This window comes from Eleutherodactylus coqui, chromosome 2 (genome assembly GCF_035609145.1).
Source record: "Eleutherodactylus coqui strain aEleCoq1 chromosome 2, aEleCoq1.hap1, whole genome shotgun sequence".
In the NCBI taxonomy this organism is placed as follows: domain Eukaryota; kingdom Metazoa; phylum Chordata; class Amphibia; order Anura; family Eleutherodactylidae; genus Eleutherodactylus; species Eleutherodactylus coqui.
Window position 1 is genome coordinate 319,547,669 of NC_089838.1, and position 22,235 is coordinate 319,569,903.

Sequence of the window (22,235 nt, forward strand, 5' to 3'; positions counted from 1 at the left end):
AATCTTTATGCATTACATAGCGCTAATTGAGTGCTATGTAGTGTGTAAAGGAGAAGGCAGAAAGGGTTAAAAACCCTTTCTGCCTTCTCCTCGGGGGTCCTCGATGAGGACCAGTGCAGGAGTGCATCTCCACCCGTCTGACGATCGGGTGCAGATGCACTCCTGCACTGCAGTGTCTGACCTGCCCCGACATCGGAGCTGTGGAGGAAAATGATGATGTCGGGGCAGGCCCGACATTGGATTGGAAAGGGTTAAACGATTTTAAAAAGTACAGGAATAAACACAATTAAAGGAAATTGTACATAGTCATGTACATCACAATGATAACTAACATGACAAAACAGCTTAATTCAGCATGACTATTCCATTGTGCAGGTAGGGGTTACAACAAGAATACTAAGATCAGTATTGATAGATGTAGCCCAGTTTCAAATATATAAGGTACTAGGAACTGAAAATAAAAAAATACCTATACCAGCATAAGACTAACAGCAGACTGAAAAGGAAAACAGGGAAGAGGGAGGGAAAAGTTGCAGGAAGGTGTGTTTGTGTGTGTGTGTGTGTGGGGGGGGGGGGAGCCGTGAGCCTCTCACCAGCCGAAAATCCCTAATTAGAGAGATATAAGAAGATAATAAAATCAGAAGTTAGAGATAAAAAGAGATGTTATAGTCCTGTTAAAGGAGTATTTCGGACGCAGACTGGCAGACTCTCCACCTGAAAAATATATCCACTCTCTGACTTCTTGTCCACATTTTCTACTTCCTCCCCTGTCTATAGCCTCCAACATCCGGTGTCTGTCTGCTTCAGCTGGCTTTCTCTAGGCCTCTTAGTAAAAGGGAGGTTGGTGCCAGTAAGTTGCAGGACCCGTGAGCTGTGGGCAGAGCTACAATGCTCCTTAGTAAACCCGCTCTATGCATGTCTGTTGTTGTGGTTACTGTGGAAGTGATGTATGTAAACACAGCAGATTGGTGGCTGCCCGGGATGAAGAAGAAGGTCCAGAGCGGCAGATGTAAGGTGCAGGTTGCTGCTACTTAGCTGTACCTCCTAAATTTAAGCCCTTTCAGAATTTCCATTTTGTACCCGGAAAACCCCTTTAAAGATTGAATGGCTAACAGTAAGAAGGAATATTGAATCAACGGTAGCCCCATTTTTTCAAATTTAGCATTTTAATTCAGGAAACTATTACAAGTAATACATGTGTACAGATATTATCTAAGCAACATTTAACTTCATGTCAGGGGACTGTACCTTTCTTCCAAGCTCTTGCCATGGTTCGTTTTGCAGCTAGATTGAATGTGAGCAATTTAAATTGCGATGGGGTAAGAGATGGGTATAAAGTGTTGCAGAGCCACCATGAGATCCTTATGTATTATAAAGTCAAAACAGCTGTGAATTTAACCAAAGACACGGCTCCAAAGCCTAATCAAATGTGGACAAGACCACAAGATATACAAAACATCTCCAATTTTTGCACAGTCTTGGAAGCCTGTAGCAGGGTAGTATGGTACTATAAGGGCAATACTATGAGGCTGCACAAATCTTGCACGAATATGAACCTCATTATTTTAAATGGGGTGATATACACAAGAGATTTTTTTTCTGCAATGGCGTGTGGGGCGAAAATAACGCAGCGTGTCCTATCTTTGGGTGTTCTTCGGAACGCCTTGCCCATTGTCATCAATGGGTCTGGGAAACCCCTCACACAAAGTGTGATGTGCATGCGATGCGAAGTTTCCTATTGAAAACAATGGGAAACACTTGCCGGTCCTCCAGAGCGGCTGACTGATTTGAGGTGTCTAACACAAATCCGCAGGGAAATCGTACGTTACCAAGTGCATATTGGGCAGAGATTTACAGCCTGATATTGCGTTCACCTATGTGAAATTAGCATCGGGAACCAGACACCAGCAAATAAGGGTCTTATATGCCGCCTCCTTTGTGCCAACATTGAGCAATAGGAGATTAAATCCCATATGGAACACCACTCTGTCCTGTCTATGGTAGAACTCAAATGACTATGCCAGTTATCCACATATGTCGGTGGCCATGACCTAGGACTTGCCAATGTAATCCTATAGAAGAAGAAAGGTTAAGCCTTTAGAATTTGGTTGGGAGTCACTTGATGCTCTCAAAATCAGATAGAACCTGCTAATCACGTCTGTTAATGTGTACAGAATTGATCCAGTTCTTGAGCTGGAGGTATGGAAATATTTCCTCACTTCTTCAAAAGAGGCCCAGCGAGTGTGAAGTAGTACATAAATGCTGTACTATATGAAAGCCATTAGACCACCATAAGCGAAAAGCTGCATAATTATCAAGGCCCAATGGGAAATGGAAATTATGCCAGATAGAGAGTAATGGAAGATGTGGGGACATTAATGCACAAGAATATTTAAGAGAATCCCACACAGTAGGGGAATGTTGCAAGGCTGGATTTAACGAGCAGAGGTGCAACACTACGGGTAACCATAGCAAAGATTGAATAGGGAGGGGTGGGCAGCTTTAACTTGCATTTGTGGATTGCACGGCGAACTGTGTTCACAGACCATGATTTCTGGAAGTATTCCTGAGTCCATGCAGTGATTTGTACTACAGAATCATGCCGGTTTATAATGCAGTGACGCCTGAGGGCTGGTAGATCACGAGCATGCAATACTGACCATCAGCCTTGTCCCTTGTGCACATGAATTTCTCCAGATTCTCGGCCTCTTTTGATGATATTTTGTACTATAGATGGTGGGATGTTCAAAGTCTTCACAATTTAATGTTGAGAAACATTTTTCTGAAATTGTTCCACAATGTTTAGATGCAGTTTTTCACAGATTGGTGAACCTCTGACCATCTTTGCTTCTGAGAGACTCTGCCTCTCTAACATGCTCTTTTCATATGACTTTGTAAAAAATTGACCCTTAAGCTGTTTTTCATTAGTACTACTTACTTTTCTAGCCTTTTTTTTACCCCTGTCCTAAGTTTTTTGAGATGTGCTGCTGACATCAATTTATGAAGGAGTTAATTTTTTTTAATGAAATTGAAAAATCTCAATTTACAACTTCTGATGTGTTCTATGGTCTATTGTGAATAAAATATGGTTATATGAAATTTCTAAACCATTGCATTTTTTTCTTTACATTTACACAGCATTTCAACTTTTTTGAGTTGAATTGGAGTTGTATGACCCTCAGCCCCTGGGCAAAGTTAGCTGTGCATCTTTTATGAGTCGCCCAGTCTTTGTGGATCTTTATTTCTCAGAATTGAACTTGACAAATGGACTAAATATAGAGTCCAAACCTCATTAGATACATTATTCAATAACTATAAACCATTGAAAATAACTTCATGCACCAAAGAACCCTTGTTCCAGATAATTTCATAAGGAGCACCAGTCCGGATAAGAAAGAACCCAGTCTTGTGCCCTAGAAATGCCTACACTAGGTAAAAAGATGTAATGAAACAGAAGGGGTTATAAACTGGTTAGTGTCCCCAGAAGAATATAGTCAAGTATCTGACTGGTTGGAACAGAGAAAAACAAATATTCTCTATAGGAAATTGAAAAACTGTAGGATCCTTCCTGCTAAATAACTAACAATCATTGAGATTTGAACTTCCGATGCATTTAACCTGTAAATATTACAGATTCATCAGTGAATATAATACCAAACATTACTGAACATTATACAAAGTGGTAACATTAGGCAGGTGCACAAAATATATCCCCCATATATCATCCAGGACTGATAACCAAGGGCTAAAATCTATCCAATAGGATTTACCAATGATTGCATACCAATAGATGCCAAATTATCTAGCAGCAATATATGATGCCATAGGAAATCAAACAGATATCTCAATATGGTTAGCAGCCATTCTGAGGAGTTTACATAAAATACCCCCAGGTATTTGATTAGATATTTTGATAATTCATTAGATGGTATCTGTGTAAAGGGCTTTAAAACATGCTCACAAAATCCCTTAAAACTTGAACATATCAGCATTTTATGTCCCATTTTGTGGGAGAGAGAACCACGATCGCAAAACAAGACAAAACAAAAAAACAGAATTAATCTTACCATTAATTCTTTACCATGGATCCATCATGACAGCACACATGGAGGTTGCCCTCTTGACCTGGTTGGGACATGAAGAGAAGAGTTCAAAAGGCCACCTCCTACCACCATTCTCCAGTGGCTTCAAATTCTCAAAACGAATACGTAGCCCAATCTTTTTTGTTGTTGAAAAACAACATACTCTTATGTTTACATGCACAATATACAGTAGTTTACCAGGGTGGGTAAGTATGTGCTGTCGTAATGGACTCATGTAAAAGGAATTAACAGTAAGAATAATTCTGGTTTTACCATTCCGTCCATCCCGACAGCACACATGGAGAACACCAGATTATTACGGTAACATTAGGAGGGGACCACAGCCTGGAGGACTTCCGCCAAAAGCCAGCTCCCTACTGGAATGGAGATCCAAGTGATGATGCTTAGAAAACGTGTGAACGTTAGACCACGTTGCGGCTCTACGAATCTTCTCTGTAGAGGCTTCACTACGTTCAGTCCATGAGGAGAGACCTTGTAGAGTGGGCTCTTATTTCCTCAGCAGGTGGCAGATCTCTGGTTTTATATGCTTCCTGAATTGCTGTTTTGATCCATCTAGCGATGGTATCTTTGATGCTGCTTTTCCCTTATTCTGACCCTCAAATTGAAGGAATAAGTTTCCTGATTTTCTAAAGATCTATGAGACCTGTAAATAGGTTAGGACCGCATGTCTAACGTCTAGATTATGTAGGCGCCGTCTGTGTCATTTTTTAAATCCTGACAAGAGGAGGATAGAATTATTTCCTGTTCCATATGGAACGTCAACACCACTTTGGGAAAAAAGGAGGGATCTAGTCTCATGACTATTCTATCATCTAGTACTTTAACCCCTGCTTAAGGACATGGCCTATTTTGGGCTCAAGGACGCAACAATTTTTGGCAGATTTTCATCTCTATTTTTCAAAAGCCATAACTTTTTTTACTTTTCTGTCAACACGGCCGTGTAAGGCTGGTTTGTTGCGTGGCGAACTGTCGTTTTTTATTGGTGCCCTTTTTGAATACACAGACTATATTGTAAAACTTTTATTTTTTTTTATGATAACAGGGAGAGAAAAGGCATCAATTCTGCCATAGATTTTTTTTTGGGGGGTGAGGGTTTACAGCGTTAATCATGCAGAATAAATGACAGAATCGATTTTCTGCGGGCCGGTACGATTACAACGATACCAAAATTCTTATTTTTTTAGGTTTTTCCACTTTTTTGCAATAAAACCCTATTTTTGGAAATCTTTTTTTTTTCTAAATCGTACGGAGCTCTGTGAGGGCTTATTTTTTGCGAGATCGGGTTGTAGTTTTTATTGGTTCCATTTTGGGGTACATATGGCTTTTTTGATCACTTTTATTGCGTTTTTAGGGAGGCAAAATGCTAAAAATTTGCATTTTGCATCAGTATTTTAGCGGGTTTTTTTTTCTAAACGCTTTTTTCCGTGCAGAATAAAAAGCATGTGCAACTTATTGTACACGTCGATACGGACACGACGATACCCAATAAGTGGGATTTTATTTTATTTTTTACTTTTTTTATTCTAATATGAGAAAAAGCACAATAAAGGTTTTTACTTTTTTTTACATTTTGTTTGTACATTTTTATTATCTTTTTTTTACACTATGTGTGTCCTTCTGGGGGACTTACAGCCTAGCACTGATGATCGCTGTGATAAGGCATTGCAGGACTACTGTCCTGCAATGCCTTATCGCTTATTACAGTGATAACAGGCACTGGCAATACAGGACGCCGGGATCTGGCGTCCTGTTGCCATGGCAACCAGCCGGGCTCTCTGCGATTATATTGCAAGAGCCCGGCAACTTCACAGAGGGAGCGTGCTACATAAATCTACATAGATCGCGGCAGGGAAGGGGTTAACAGTGGGGGGCGCATCTCCAATGCACCCCCGCTATTGCAGCGGGAGGCCGGCAATCACTGACAGCCAGCTCCTGCTACCAGATAGCGCGAGATCTCTTCTGATCTCGCGCTATTCCAGGACATAAGTTTACACCCTGTTGCGGCAAGTACCCCGCTGCCAGGACGTAAACTTATGCCCTAGAGCGGGAAGGGGTTAAGTAGGGTTCTCTAATCTCTACATGATAATGCCCGTATCTCACCATTCTTGCGGTTGTAATGGCTACCAGAAAGGCTACTGTTGCGTCCTCCGGACGGGCAACCTCACAAAAACACAAACAAAAGGCACAACTGTGCAAAAGGAAACAAAAACTAAGGGGAAATCTCTCGCCATTAGTCCCCTAACCCGGGAATGGGCCCTGCCTACTCGGCGGACCAACCGCTCTGACAAGTGCGAGCCCGCACGTGTGCCTGGGCCACTGACCAGTCCCTGTCAGGGAGCCCTAGCACACAAGAAAGGAAAAAACAGAAAACCAAACAAAGCATAAAAGAACTTAGCTAGGAGCTTCAGCCAAGGTGTGTTCCTCCGTCGCTGTCCAAAGGTAACTGAAGGATTGACCAGCACAGGAGATCTAGCTGGCACTGTTTAAGTAGGGGCCAAGCTACTCAGCACCAGGTGCTGACTGACCTTACTCCTGCAACTACCACACCCCTTAGCTCCAGGAGAAGCAAGTGCACATCCAAAACCTGGTCTGTCCTGCAAGCAAAGTGCAGGCCTCAGAACGGCTGCAACAGCTACTTTAATGGATAGGTTTTTAAGCAATACCGAATGTATGGGCTCAAAGGGAGGTTCGCAGAGACTGTCTAACACCAAATTAAGATCCCAGGAGGGAACTGATTTCTTAACAAAGGGTTTGAGTCTATCTGCTCCAGATAAAAACCTGCATATCCATATATTTTCTCTTCATTGGGTGTCAAAAAAAGAACTAAGATCTGCCACCTGTACCAGGGTTCTAGGGCTAAATCTTTGTAAGGTTCCGGCTACTCAGTTCTGTACTATCTGATCTGCATCAGCAGCGTAATTTTCCCCATACCCTAGAGTATATAATGGAGGTAGAGTTCTGTTGACTCCTTAAGAGTGTTTATTACCTTGGACGATAGTCCCTGGTCTCTCAATCTCTGCCGCTCAGTAGCCGATCCATCACGGCTTCATTCAGTTGTTCTCCTGGCAGAACACTGGACCCTGGCACAGAGGGTCCTGCCTGAGAGGCAGTGGAATTGCAGTCTGTATCGACAGAGAGGTCATTAACAGGTACCAGGGCCTTTTTGGCCATGCCGGGGAAATGAAGATAATGGTTACGGATTACAACTAGAGATGAGCGAACGTACTCGTCCGAGCTTGATGCTCGCTCGAGCATTAGGGTGCTCGAGATGCTCGTTACTCGAGACGAGCACCACGCGGTACTCGAGTCAATTCCATTTCCTTCCCTGCATGTTAAGCGCCATTTTCTAGCTAATAGACATGCAGGGAAGGCATTACAACTTCCTCCTGTGACATTCCAGCCCTATCCCACCCCCCTGCAGTGAGTAGCTGGTGAGATCAAGTGACCGCCGAGTATTTAAAGCGGTCCTGCCCGCGGCTCGCCTCAGACACACGCTGGCAAAGATTAGGGAGAGTGCTGTTCCTGCTATAGGGAGAGTGTTAGACTACTGTTAGCGTCTTCAAGAAGCCCAATAGTCCTTCTTAGGGCCACATCTGACCATGTGCATTACTGTTGTGGCTGCTGGGAGCAGTTTTGCACAATTTTTTTTTCTCATCTTGGGCTGTGCAGGCTATTACAGCTATAGCGTTCTCAGTCTGCAGTCAATTATACAGAGTATAGGGACAGTACTGGGGAGGCAGGGACAGTGGTAGTGTAGAATCCTGTCAACAAGTACCCCAACGGTCCTTCTTAGGGCTACCTGTGACCGTGTGCATTTTACTGCATGGCTGCTGGGAGTTGTAGTGGTTCACTATTACCCAGCTAGGCCTTTTTGCAGCCTTGCGTATAATTTTTTTCGGAGTGCAGTGTGCGTTACATAACCGCTGTCAGCCTCCAACTGCAAGCCACTAATTGCCTAATTTTTTCACCGCTCTGTGTGTGCCGTCAACTTCATGCACAGCGTGCGGCAACAGCCCCTGATAGAGGGAAAGACATATACATGCTACATAGGCTATTTGTTTTTTCAAAAAAATTTGAAAAAAAGCTCCTTCTTAGGGATACCTGTGACCGTGTGCATTTTACTGCGTGGCCACTGGGAGTTGTAGTGGCTCACTATTACCCAGCTAGGCCTTTTTGCAGCCTAGCGTATAATTTTTTTCGGACTGCAGTGTGTGTTACATAACCACTGTCAGCCTCCAACTGCACGCCAATAATTGCATAATTATTCAGACCACTCTGTGTCTGCTCTATTCGTAATACACCATGCTGAGGAGTAGGGGTAGGCCTAGAGGACGTGGCCGTGGACGCGGAGGTCCAAGTGAGGGTGTGGGCACAGGCCGAGTTCCTGGTACAGGTGAATCGCAGCCGGCTGCTGCGGGATTAGGAGAGAGGCAAGTTTCTGGGGTCTCCAGCTTCATATCACAATTTTTGGGTCCACGTGGTAGACCTTTATTACAAACTGAGCAGTGTGAGCAGGTCCTGTCGTGGATGGCAGAAAATGCATCCAGCAATGTATCGACCACCCAGTCTTCTACGCCGTCCACTGCTGCAACTCTGAATCCTCTCGCTGCAGCTCCTCCTTCTCCCAGCCTCCTCACTCCATGGGAGGCAAGTGCAGCAGTAAGACAGGTTGGAAGAGGCAGTGGGGTGGCCAGGGGTAGAGGCAGGGCCAGAGCAAAGACTCCCCCAACTGTTTCCCAAAGCACCCGCTTGCACCAAGCCACCCTGCAGAGGCCTAGGTCTTCAAAGGAGTGGATGTTTTTCAGTGAGAGCGCAGACGACCGACAAACAGTGGTGTGCAACCTGTGTCGCGCCAAGATCAGTCAGGAAGCCACCAGTACCAGCCTCACCACCACCAGCATGCGCAGGCATATGATGGCCAAGCACCCCACAAGGTGGGACAAAGGCCGTTCACCACCTCCGTGTTGCACCACTGCCTCTCCCCTGTGCCCCAACTTGCCACTCAGATCCAACCCCCCTCTCAGGACACAGGCACGAGTGCCTACCGGCCTGCACCCACACCCTCACCTCCGCTGTCTTCGGCCCCATCCAGCAATGTCTCTCAGCGCAGCGTCCAGCTGTCGCTAGCACAAGCACAAATATGTCACCACGCACCTGCACGCTCAAGCATTAAATGTGCACATTGCCAAATTGATCAGCCTGGAGATGCTGCCATACAGGCTTGTGGAAAGGGAGGCTTTTAAAAACATGATGGCGGCGGCGGTCCCATGCTACTCGGTCCCCAGTTGCCACTATTTTTCCCGGTGTGCTGTCCCAGCCCTACACCAGCACGTCTCCCGCAACATCAATCGTCCCCTCACCAACGTGGTTAATGGGAAGGTCGACTTTACCACGGACACGTGGACAAGTACTGGCAGGCAGGGCCACTATATCTCCTTGACGGCACATTGGGTGAATTTGGTGAAGGCTGGGACCGAGTCAGAGCCTGGGACCGCACACATCCTACCCACACCCAGAATTGCAGGTCCTTCCTTGTTTCTTGTATCTGCGGCAGTCTATGCCACCTCCTCTAAACCCTCCCCCTCCTCCTCCTCCAACGCAACCTCTACTTCTCAATTAAGAAATCTGAGCAGCACATCGCCAGCAGTCGGTGTGGCGGGGCGTGGCAGCACAGTGGTGGGCAAGCGTCAGCAGGCTGTGCTTAAACTACTCACAGCCTAGGTGACGAGGCACATGGCCCCCGAGCTGTTGCAGGGTCTAACTGAGCAGACTGACCTCTGGCTTTCGCCGCTGAGCCTCCAACCAGGCATGGTCGTGTGTGACAATGGCCGTAACCTGGTGGCGGCTCTGCAGCTTGGCAGCCTTACGCACGTGCCATGCCTGGCCCACGTCTTCAATCTGGTGGTTCAGCGGTTTCTGAAAAACTACCCGCACTTGTCAGACCTGCTCGGCAAGGTGCGCCACGCCTGCGCACTTTTCCGCAAGTTCACCACGGACGCTGCCACCCTGCGGACCCTGCAACATCGGTTTAATCTGCCAGAGCACCGGCTGCTGTGCAACGTGCCTACACGGTGGAATTCTACGCTGCACATGTTGGCCAGGCTGTATGAGCAGCGTAGAGCAATAGTGGAATACCAACTCCAACATGGGTGGCATAGTGGGAGTCAGCCTCCCCAATTCTTTACTGAGGAGTGGGCCTGGATGGCAGACATCTGCCAGGTCCTCAGAAACTTTGAAGAGTCTACCCAGATGGTGAGCGGCGATGCTGCAATCATTAGTGTCACCATTCCTCTGCTATGCCTGGTGAGAAGTTCGCTGCAAAGCATAAAGGCTGATGCTTTGTGGTCGGAAAAGGAGACGGGGGAAGAGAGTATGTCACTTGATAGTCAAAGCACCCTCATATCTATATCTCAGCGCATTTTGGAGGAGGAGGAGGAGGAGGAGGAGGAGGGGGAGGAGCAGGAGGGGGAAGAGACAGCTGGGCCCACTGCAGAGGGTACCCATGCTGCTTGCCTCCCATCTGTTCAGCGTGTATGGCCTGTGGACAAGGAGGAGGAGGAGGAGGATCCTGAAAGTGATCTTCCTAGTGAGGACAGCGATGTGTTGCGTACTGGTACCCTGGCACACATGGCTGACTTCATGTTAGGCTACCTTTCTCGTGACCCTCGCGTTAGACGCATTCTGGCCACTACAGATTACTGTGTGTACACCCTTCTCGACCCACGGTATAAAGAGAACCTTTCCACTCTCATTCCCGAAGAGGAAAGGGGCTCGAGAGTGATGCAATACCACAGGGCCCTGATGGACAAACTGATGGTAAACTTCCCATCTGACAGCGCTAGCGGCAGAAGGCGCAGTTCCGAGGGCCAAGTAGCAGGGGAGGCGCGGAGATCAGGCAGCATGTTCAGCGCAGGCAGGGGAACACTCCCCAAGGCCTTTGCCAGCTTTATGGCTCCCCAGCAAGACTGCGTCACTACTCCCCAGTCAAGGCTGAGTTGGAGGGAGCACTGTAAAAAGATGGTGAGGGAGTACGTAGCCAATCGTACCACCGTCCTCCGTGATGCCTCGGCTCCATACAACTATTGGGTGTCAAAGCTGGACACGTGGCACGAACTTGCGCTGTATGCCCTGGAGGTGCTTGCTTGCCCTGCCGCTAGCGTCTTGTCAGAGAGGGTGTTTAGTGCAGCTGGGGGAATCATAACGGACAAGCATACCCGCCTGTCAACTGCCAGTGCCGACATGCTTACACTCATAAAGATGAACAAAGCCTGGATTTCCCCAGACTTCTGTTCTCCACCGGCGGAGAGCAGCGCAACCTAAAGAATCTTTTCGCTGCAACCGCAGATAAAAGCACCCTTCTGTATCACCGGGAAAATGGGGCATTTATCTTTGTCAATCTGTCTCTGACATTAGTCCTCCTCCTGCTACTCCTCCTTCAGAAACAACATGTCATCGTGCTGAATGGCCAATTTTTCTGCGGCCCAAAAGGCGTAACTACATCTACCAATGTTTTTACAATTTTTCTAATTTTCAAAAGTATTGAGACTGTTACATGAACCAATTTTTTCAACAGGGCTGCCTCCAGGCTCTGTTACAAATTAAGCAACAGTGAGCTGCATCTTTAAAAAAATGTTTATGGGTTTCACCTGCCCTTTTGGTTGATACATTTTTCAGAGGTACACTTGTACTCTTGGTACACTAATTTTTGGGGCCCACGCCTACACTCTTATCCAACTAATTTTTCCGGCCTTCGCCTACGCTCATGGTATCCCAATGTTTCAGAGGTTGGCCTATACTATTACTACAGAAATTTTACTGGGGTCTGCCTGCCTATACTTCTGCTACAAGAAAGTTACAGGGGTCTGCCTATACTGCTGCCACTTACATGTTACAGGGGTCTGCCTATACTGCTGCCACTTGAATGTTACAGGGGTCTGCCTATACTTCTGCCACGTAAATCTTACAGGGGTCTTCCTATACTGCTGCCACAAGGATGTTACTGGGGTCTGCCTATACTGCTGCCCCGTTAATTTTACTGGGGTTTGCCTATACTTCTGCCACGTAAATGTTACAGGGGTCTGCCTATACTTCTGCTACAGAAATGTCCTTGGGATCTGTCTATAGTGTTACTACAGAAATATTACAGGGGTCTGCGTATACTTCTGCTACAAAAATGTTACTGGGGTCTGCCTATACTGCTGCCACGTAAATTTTACAGGGGTCTGCCTATACTTCTACTACAGAAATGGTGCTGGGGTCTGCCTATACTGCTGCTACAGAACTGATACTGGGGTCTGCCTATACTGCTGCTACATAAATGTTACTGGGGTCTGCCTATACTTCTGCCACATAAATGTTAAAGGGGTCTGCCTATACCTCTGCTACAAGAATGTTACTGGGGTCTGCCTATAATTCTGCCACGTAAATGTTACAGGGGGTCTGCGTATACTTCTGCTACAAAAATGGTACTGGGGTCTGCCTATGCTTTTGCTACATAAATGTTTCAGGGGTCTGCTTATACTGCTGCAACAGAAATGTTACTGGGGTCTCCTATACTTCTACTACAGACATGTTACAGGGGTCTGCCTATGCTTCTGCTACATAAATGTTACAGGGGTCTGCTTATGCTGCTGCTACAGAAATGTTACAGGTGTCTGCCTATACTGCTGCTACATAACTGTTACTGGGGTCTGCCTATTCTTCTACCACATAAATGTTACAGGGGTCTGCCTATACTGCTGCCACTTAAATGTTACAGGAGTCTGCCTATGCTTCTGCTACAAGAATGTTACTGGGGTCTGCCTATACTTTTTCCATGTAAATTTTACAGGGGGTCTGCATATACTGCTGCTACACAAATGTTACAGGGCTCTGCCAATACTGCAGCTACATAAATGTTACAGGGGTCTGCCTATACTTTTGCTAATGAAATGTTACTGGGGTCTGTCTATACTGTTACTGCAGAAATGTTAATGGGGGTCTCCCTAGACTTCTGCAACATAAATGTTACTGGGGTCAGCTTATACCTTTGCTACAGGAATATTACAGGGGTCTGTGTATAGTATGGGTGCACTAAGTCTTCCCATCGTGGTGTTCTACCTATCTGGCCCCCCCAAAAACCCAGACTGACTAGGGCATGGATTGTGGGCCGAGGCCAACATGTATTTCCTCTCACGTAACCTCCGCTATCCGGGGCACTGCAATGGGATTTCTTTATGTACAGTCTGTGTGTTCCTGCTAGCCACCCATGCTGTGAGTGCACACAGACTTGCCATAGCGAAGTTGTACCTGCCTGGCACTTTTAAAAAAAAAAACAGAATGTCTAGGGCATGGCGTGTGGGCCGCAGCCAACATTTATTTCCTTTCACGTAACCTCAGCTATCTGGGGCACTGCAATGGGATTTCTTTATGTATCGTCTGTGGGTTCCTGCTAGCCACCCATGCTGCGGGTGCACACAGACTTGCCATAGCGCAGTTGTACCTGCCTGGCACTTTTAAAAAAAAAACAGAATGTCTGGGGCATGGACTGTGGGCCGCAGCCGACATGTATTTCCTCTCACGTAACCTCAGCTATCCAGGGGCACTGCAATGGGATTTCTTTATGCACCGTCTGTGGGTTCCTGCTAGCCACCCATGCTGTGGGTGCACACAGACCTCCCATAGAGGTGTTTTACCTGTCTGTCCCCAAAACACTGACAGACTTGGGTAGGGTGCACAGTGCAGATGGTTTACCCCGTGCGTTGTCGATGAGGTATCCGACACCCAAACAGAATGAGTAGTGGACACATGGATTCCCCATTGCTATGTCACTCGCAGCACCTTGGGCCACACAAGGTGTTTGCTGGGACAGAGGCTGACCCAGGGCCCGATCACATACTTCCCACACCGAGTATTGCTGCATTGTGGAGATGTGTAGAAGTGCTGGGCTGGCAGCGGAGTCCCCTTTATGCCCACATTTGCAGCTCCTGATGGAGGTGGCAAAGGATTGGAATGAAGATGGAACGTCAATCTATTATCAATTCTCAACAGCATTGTGGGCTATCGCCCACACTTTCAAAGAGGGTCGCTGCCTGGCCCTGCCAACCCTCTGCAGTGTGTGCCTCCGGTTCCTCCTCATGGCAGACGCACTTATAAATAGACATGAGGGTGGTGTGGCTATGAAGCAAGCGTGTGGCATGAGGGCAGCTGAAGGCTGCGCAGGGGCACTTTTGTGTGCGCTGCGGATGCAGGGTCGTGCGCGGGGGGGGGGGGGGGGGGGGGTAGGGCAGCATGTAACCCAGGAGAAGAGGCAGCGGTGTGTCCCACTGGCAGTGATTGTGCTTGGTTGGAGGTAGTGTGGTGCTTAGCTAAGGTGTGCCTTGCTAATGAAGGTTTGTCCGAAGTAAAAATTGTTGGGGGGGGGGGGGGCACTCTTGCCGCTATTGTGGCTTAATAGTGAGACCTGGGAACCTGAGATGCAGCCCTGCATGTTGCCCCTCGCCTGCCCTATCCGTTTGTGTGTCGTTTCCATCACTTTCGTAGGTTTTGAAGATTTGCACAAATGAAAACCTTAGCGAGCATCGGCGATATACAATAATGCTCGAGTCGCCCATTGACTTCAATGGGGTTCGTTACTTGAAATGAACTCTCAAGCATCGTGAAAAGCTCGACTCGAGCAACGAGCACACGGGCATTTTGGTGCTCGCTCATCTCTAGTGGTTTCGTTTTAACATATTGAAATTCTTGCGATAGAGCAGGACCTATTTTTCAGCTCTTTTTTTTTCATACTCACATGCAATATTGCGCAGTTTGAATATTCAAAAAAAAATAGCCCAGTTCATGCACTTATACGCTCCGTAGCAGTGAGTGTATTAGCGCATGCTGTCCGGATCGTCTTTCTTTTTTACTGCAGATGTATGCGGGAACACCAGCCAGCGCGCTGTGCACATGCATAGTACATTTTTATTTTTGAACTCAAGCTTTCCCGAGGCATCCGCGGCCTGTCCGCAATTGAATTGCAGACGGGCCGTGGATCGGACAGCTTACATTGACTTCAATGGAGCACGTTGCGATTTATTTTCTGGACTGAAAGGTCTGCAAATCAAATCTGCATGCTTTAATGTACTTGTGGATGGCCCATGTTTCCCCATGGGCGGCCTGATTTGTGGAACTTCTGTGCGGCTGACCCGAGCGGATTCCACAAATCAGATCCGCCTGTGGACATTGGGCCTTATGCAGTGTTCCTCTACACATGGTATGCAGATAATATCTAAATAATCATTGCAAAGTTTGAATAACCCATCATGTATCAATTAATTCACATCAATGTTCTTTACATATTCCAAAGCCGCTTACACCGATCTCACTTGTCTTCTACAAAGACCATTCCAGCAATCACCACTACCAGGATTATATCATCCAGCTAGGGTCAAACAATGAAGTGATGGGTTACAAAAAAACAGAATGATAGGAAACCACCACAGATAATCAATGGCCAACCATACAAGTTACAGAACACCAGCTATATTGGATATAGGGAGTATCAGTGTCGCGATTTTGCCAACTGCAAAACAATGGGGATTATTTAACTAGCCCCATGCCCTGTCCTCTTTCCTAGTTAGCATAAAATGCATAAGGAATTCAGAGGTAGGATTTTAGAACATGTGGGGGACATTACCCATGGGGGAGATAAACCACTGCAAACCATATGAAGCAGTATTAGTCGAGTAGTTTTCTCTCCTTTCACGCTATTGAGGTTCTGGTATATACTGCAGATTGTCATGTCAAGAATATTCACGTGGATTGGCTCCACCGCTGTTTCTGCTTAGAACCATGAAGAATCTTTATCAAGAAGTGACAAGTGGATTTTAAATTTGAGGCAGAAAGCAAAATTACATCGAACCTGAAGCTCCCTTCCAACAAATCTATGAAATGAGTAGGAGGTGGTGTACACGGCGACTTCACAAGGATTGTGGTCTGGAATACGCATGGAAGTCCCTGTGAAACCCCAATGACTCTACAGGATCCCTACATTTATCATCATGATCGGTTTAACCTTCATGTATAAAGCATTAACATATAACATTTATCCGGCCTTCCTCAGATATGTAACTTGCTGGATCACTTGCTATAGAAGGGTCATTGATCCAGGGATTTTCTCCATATTCGGAGACTGGAAGGAATGTTTCTCCTAAGATAAGGAAATGACTTATGCGTCATGAGTGTTTTTGTCTTCAACATTGAGGGCGAAGAGGTTGAACTAGATGGAGACTTATGTTTTGGTTGAGCCTTACTATAAAGACTGTTAGGCGGGTCTAACACGATCGAATTTGAATTATAGAATCCGCGATCATCACCTGTGTGGACAATCCACAGCATTCCGCACACATTAAAACAATACAACATTCCCATATCCGCTCAGATGAGGAGATAGTGATTGTGATTTTTGCAGGTGGATCATAAATTGCAGCATACAGATAATCCCCGACTTGCAAACGTTCGATTTACGAACTTCGCAAGATGTGAACAATCTGTCCTGCACAGTGTGATGTAATGCTATGGCCTTACACCATGCTGTGCAGGGACTGGGCAGGCTTCTATCAAGCCTGATAGAAGCCTGTCCGGTTAGATCGCGGGACTCTGTGTGGTTGCTAGGCAGCCGGGGGCCTTCTGAAAGGCCCCAGGGCTGCCTATGCAGAGTGCCTATCAAGCCGTGCGCTTGATGGGCACTCTGCATAGGCAGCCCTGGGGCCTTTCAGAAGGCCCCAGGCTGCCTAGCAACCGCACAGCGTCCCGCGATCTCATCGCGGGACGCTGTACAGGCCCCCTGAACGTCGGGTGCCGGCTGTTTCTTATAGCGGGCACTCTGACAGCGGTATTTAAAGTGTTAACAGTTCCAACAAGTGGTGCGCTTGTTGGAACTGCTGCCGCCGGGTGCCCGCTGTAAGAACAGCCTGCACCCGGTGTTGTATGGAGTGGGATCCACCCGCGATCTCCTCCATACAACCATTTGTTCGGACCTGCAAAGAAATGGCCTTGCGAACAGGCTCCTGAAATGGAACCTGTTCGCAAGTAGGGGACTATCTCTACTTTTGTATGGTGTCCGCATGGACGGCTTCCATTGAAGTCAATAGAAGCTGTCGGACCCGCAGCCAATCCGCGGATAGGGCGTGGTACCTGTGTTGTTGTTTAGCAAAAACGCAAGAAAAACAAAGATTAAAAAAAAATAGTTTATACAGTGCATGACCGATGCGGTCATCCACAATACAGCAAATACCAGGTATGCAGAGTTGCCGGCCGGGGTCAAAGCTGGATTGCAGTGCAGGCTCCTGCATGTGGAATCCGACCAGTCCATGTAAGACTGGCCTTACTGTGAGGGCTCACTCACACGGGCCCTACGCATTGAATTCTATTGGACTGCTCACGCTTGAGGTTTTTTTGTCAAATGCATCTAACATACGTGAAAAAAACCACAGCTTGTCCTATTTTGGTGCATATTACACAGATAATACACACCAATATGAATTGGGAATTTAACATACACAGCAAATGCACATGCTACATGCGTATTTGCTGTGCACTGCGTATTTTATATGTCTAATATGCAGGTGACATACTCCCGTATGAGTGACCCCTTACACTTAAACCTTTTGACAGATATTGACTGTACCCGATTGTCACTGTTTTGTATGTACTGTAATGTTTCCCCTTCCCCTTTCAGAATCTGCAGATCAGTATTGATAAAGCTGTAAACTTCATAGCAGAAAACTATAAAAAGCTGCAGAAACCGCATTCTGTTGCAATTACATCGTATGCGCTTGCTTTGGCTGGGAAACTAAAGGATCCAGAAAAACTACTGTCTGCAGCAAAAGGTAAGGGTTAAAGGTGATATATCTGATGGTTAGGGTTGGTGAATGCAATAATGCCAGCTATATAGTTAGCTCTAGTGTAAAAGCTGGCGGTCAGATATGTACAGAATATTCCCATGTATGCTAATAACTCTCCTAATTATCCTTGGCTACCATCAATACTTACTATTATTTTTTTCCGACCTACCAAGAAAAAACCTACTGGGATAACCAAGATGGATCCAAGATGATTTCCATGGAAGCCTCATCTTATGCTCTCCTTACTCTTCTGAAATTGGACGCATCAGATGCCATTGATCCAGTGGTCCGTTGGCTTATCGAGCAGCAATACTATAGGGAAAATTATGTATCAACACAAGTAAGATATGGAGGCTTAAGAAAGAAATTCCCAACATGACATCTCACCAGACCTTCTCAGATGAAGCCTTTCTCTTTATTTTCTCCTTTAGTCTACCATAATGCTGTTTCAAGCACTGGCCCAATACGAATTGGCTAAAGTTAATCAGAAGACGCTGGATATGGATGTTGCTTTTAAGTTGCCTGGAAGAACAGCCACAACCACACATCGCATCAACATAGAGAATGCTCTTCAGACCCGTTCTGAATCGGTAGGAATATTTTCTGTTACTACGTTATCATCATTATATTGTTCAATAGCATTGAGTTTATTTTAAATACCGGCGACCGTATTAACAGTTTGCTTGCTGATTTATGTGATGTCCATGAATTGCCTTAATTCATCTTGGTGTTAGTTCTCTTCTTCTCTATCCAGCTCTTTCTAAAGAACACACATTACTCTATATAGCCATAAGTACATGGACATCTCACCATTACTCTAATATAAGCTTGTTGGACATCTCATTCCTTATCCATGGGTCTTACTATAGAGCTGAGGCCCTCCACACTTCTGGAAAGGTTTTCAAAAAGATTCTGGAGTGTGTTTGTGGGTATTTGGGCCCATTCAGCCAAAAGGGTGTGTGAGGTCAAGCAAAGATGTTGGAGAAGTTCTGACTCAGTCAGTGTTTCTATTTATCACAAAAAGTTTAGATGAGGTTGTGGTGGTCAGGACTTTGTGCAACCACTCAGGTTCCTCCACCAAACATGTCAGCCCATGTCATTACGAGACTTCCTATGTGCACATGGGGTGCAGTCATGCTGGAACAGAAAAGGGTCTTGGCCAACTGTAAGATTTCTTTGTAGTACTAAACCATGAATAATAGCCCAAACCATTACTACCACATCATACAGTAGGCACTATGTATTCTGGTAGGTAGCCTTCACATGGCATCCATCAATCCTAGAACACATTTTCACGGCTCCAGAGTCCAGCAGTGATTAGCTTTACACCACTCCAGCAGACGCTTGGCATTGTGCTTGCTGATTTTAGGCTTGTACAGCTGCTTGCCCATGGAGACCCATTTCATGAAGCTCCTGGCCATTTCTTGTGCAGACATCACTTCCAGTGGCAGTTTGGATGTCTGTAATGAATGATACAACAGAGGACAGATGACTTTTACATGCCACAGACTTCAGCAGTTGCTGCTTCTAAAGATAAAACGGCCATTAAAAGCATGGCCATGGTGCACTGTGGGAGTATCATAGAGTATCTATAGAGGTAAACATGTGAGAACAAGGTCACCTATTTATGCCCTGCTAAAGTGTGTTCAAGACACATCACATATTAAGACAAGAGAATAATTACTGGGATACAAGGTCATGCTCCACCCGTTGGGTTTATATATGGCACTTTAGGTCATTCACAATTTGTGATACTTATTATATGAGGTCCTGCAAGACCTGATTTGTTGGTTTGTATGTTTGTTATACTGAAAATCCCTAATAAAAGATTGAACAATCACAGAGTATCTATGCTACCTAAGTATTTTAACGAATAAACGTACATTAGCGATGCTTTGTAGGCTGCTACAAAGGTGGGTGGGCTGGGGAATCGCAGGTTGCTGAATATTGCCGTGATTTGCTGTGTTTTGTAGCCCATGTTTCCCTATGGAGCCTTCCTTTCTGTTGCATCGCATGAAAACGCGGTTTTCGTGCAATACAACTTTTACAGTAGGAAATCCTACTGTAAAAGCCCTAAATAAGCCCTAGCTGCATAAAAAAATTAAATATAAAAATACATCACCTAACAGCCACTGTTTACTCTGCAGGTCCCCGACGACACTTGCTTGTAGTTTTCTCTGTGCTTCCTGGACAGGGGATTCAATACAGATGAACCAATCACAGCCATTCAAAGTAATGCGATGGCTGTGATTGGTTCATCGAGCACTGGCTCTGATTGGCTGTGCCATGGCCCTTCGGAACTAATCAGAGGCAGCACTTCCTGAAAGCAGAGTTTTTCAACTACTGATCAGGAAGCCTTGCCTGAAGACAAGTGCTGGAGATGCAGAGAAAACTTGCGCCATAGCCGGACAGCGCCTCGTAGGTGATTCCTTTTATTTATTTTTTTTAAAGCAGCTGGGCTTATTTTGAGGGTAGAACTTATATTTCAAGAACCCCTTCCCCCCGAAAATCCCAGCAAAAGAGCGCCACAAAATGGCCCGACTTTGTAGCAACACAAAATAGCAATATCGCCGTGATAAAACACAGCTATATCACACAGAACACCAATTTTCTCGTGGCGATATAGCTGTCGCCCGTGTGAAAAAGGCCTAGTAGATAAGTAATACGCAGTTATTCAGAAACATTAGACAACCTAACTGACTCTAAGAGTATACTTAACGTGAGTAGGGATTGGTAGCAATCTGTTATAAATCGGAAAGATCAGCAATACCCTCTAATCGTAGAACACGTGATAGTACCAAATGTTTTAACCCACCAATGGCGGTCGCCTGCACACAATCCGAAAATAATGCAAATGTTTTCCAATAACTTGTCCACAACTGGCAGATGAATACGTGTTCCTCTGGCGTTGACTCAAGCTCACATATTTTAACTGGCAGGTCTGATTTTAAGTCAGCAGCTGTGTGCACACATTGGGGCTTTTCCTGAGGACCCACCTCACTTACCTAAGACCAGCGTGTTCAGTACCTTAATGTAGGTGGTGCGTCTTTGAGCGTATGTTGGAGGTACAGCGACTCGCAGGACTGCAGGATGATGTAAATACTTTGTAGTAGTCTCTCTAGCTGTAGTCCCTGCAGCTTTATTCTCTCAGCGTTCTGATGCATTTTGGAGCTGCGCTTCTCAAACCCTGGCTGCCTCCTGTCTTGTGCCACTGTCCCTCTCTAACAGGCACAGATTCATCTTACAAGTGACAACCAGCTTGAGATGATCAATGATGTCTTATTTGTTGTTGATTCTAGGATTCTCAAAAGAATTCAGAAAAACCACAGTCTTCATGTCTAGATTATCACACCATTTAACATGTAATCTGCGTTCACATACAGCAAGGATAGTCATAGTGTCCAGTTTTGGTTTCACATTGGTTTTACATATTGGTGGACACATTGGATGAGGCCCAGCGTGGTACCTGCTGTACACAGTGCACAAATAATGTTACCATATAACTCTTATATATGAATATCAGAAGGGATGGAGACCAAATAATAGTGCATACCGTTGGTCAAATGGATCCAACTGTTCCATGCAACTGTCTAAATCACAATGCTAAGCAGTTCTGTAACCACCATACACTGCTAACATAATGTACTGCACATTACTTCAGTTCCAAAACCCAAGATTGTTCCAACAGTCATATGATGTTAAAAAGACAAGAATTATTTCTTACCGATAGTTCCTTTTCCATGAGTCCATCATGGCAGCACACATGGAGGTTGCCCACCTGTGTTCCTTGGGACAGGAAGGAGAGTTCTTTTAAAAGGCTACCTCCCACTACTTGACTCCAGTGACTTCCAAATCATCACAACGGATACGTGGCCCATCATTTTTTTTTCATTTTTTTTTATTAGCACTGAAATACATCAATTAATGTACAAGCATTATAAATCATACAAGGGTGGGAAAGTATGTGCTGTCATGATGGACTTATGGAAAAGGAATTATCGGTAAGAAATAATTCTTGTCTTTCCATCACGTCCATCCTGACAGCACACATGGAGGTATACCAAATCATCAGATGTTTAGGGGGGACTACTACCTGGAACACTTTCCGGCCAGTTCCCTACTTGACTGGAGATCTAGTCTATAATGTTTTGCAAAGGTGTTAATACTGGACCAAGTGGCTGCCTTGCAGATCGAGGCTCCCCTGTGTTCAGCCCAAGAGGCGGCGAGAGCCCTGGTAGATTGGGCTCTCGTCCACTCTGGAGCCACC

At 45.7% G+C, this 22,235-nt stretch overlaps 1 protein-coding gene across 1 annotated transcript in view; it reads left to right on the forward strand.

The window, feature by feature from the left end:
• LOC136612970 (venom factor-like) overlaps positions 1-22,235 on the forward strand; it is a 194,473-nt gene that overhangs the window by 139,102 nt on the left and 33,136 nt on the right. The window contains exons 28-30 of the mRNA XM_066593745.1: positions 17,803-17,953; positions 18,142-18,308; positions 18,400-18,558. Coding sequence (XP_066449842.1) covers positions 17,803-17,953; positions 18,142-18,308; positions 18,400-18,558 — 477 coding nt within the window. The remainder of the gene's footprint in view (positions 1-17,802; positions 17,954-18,141; positions 18,309-18,399; positions 18,559-22,235) is intronic.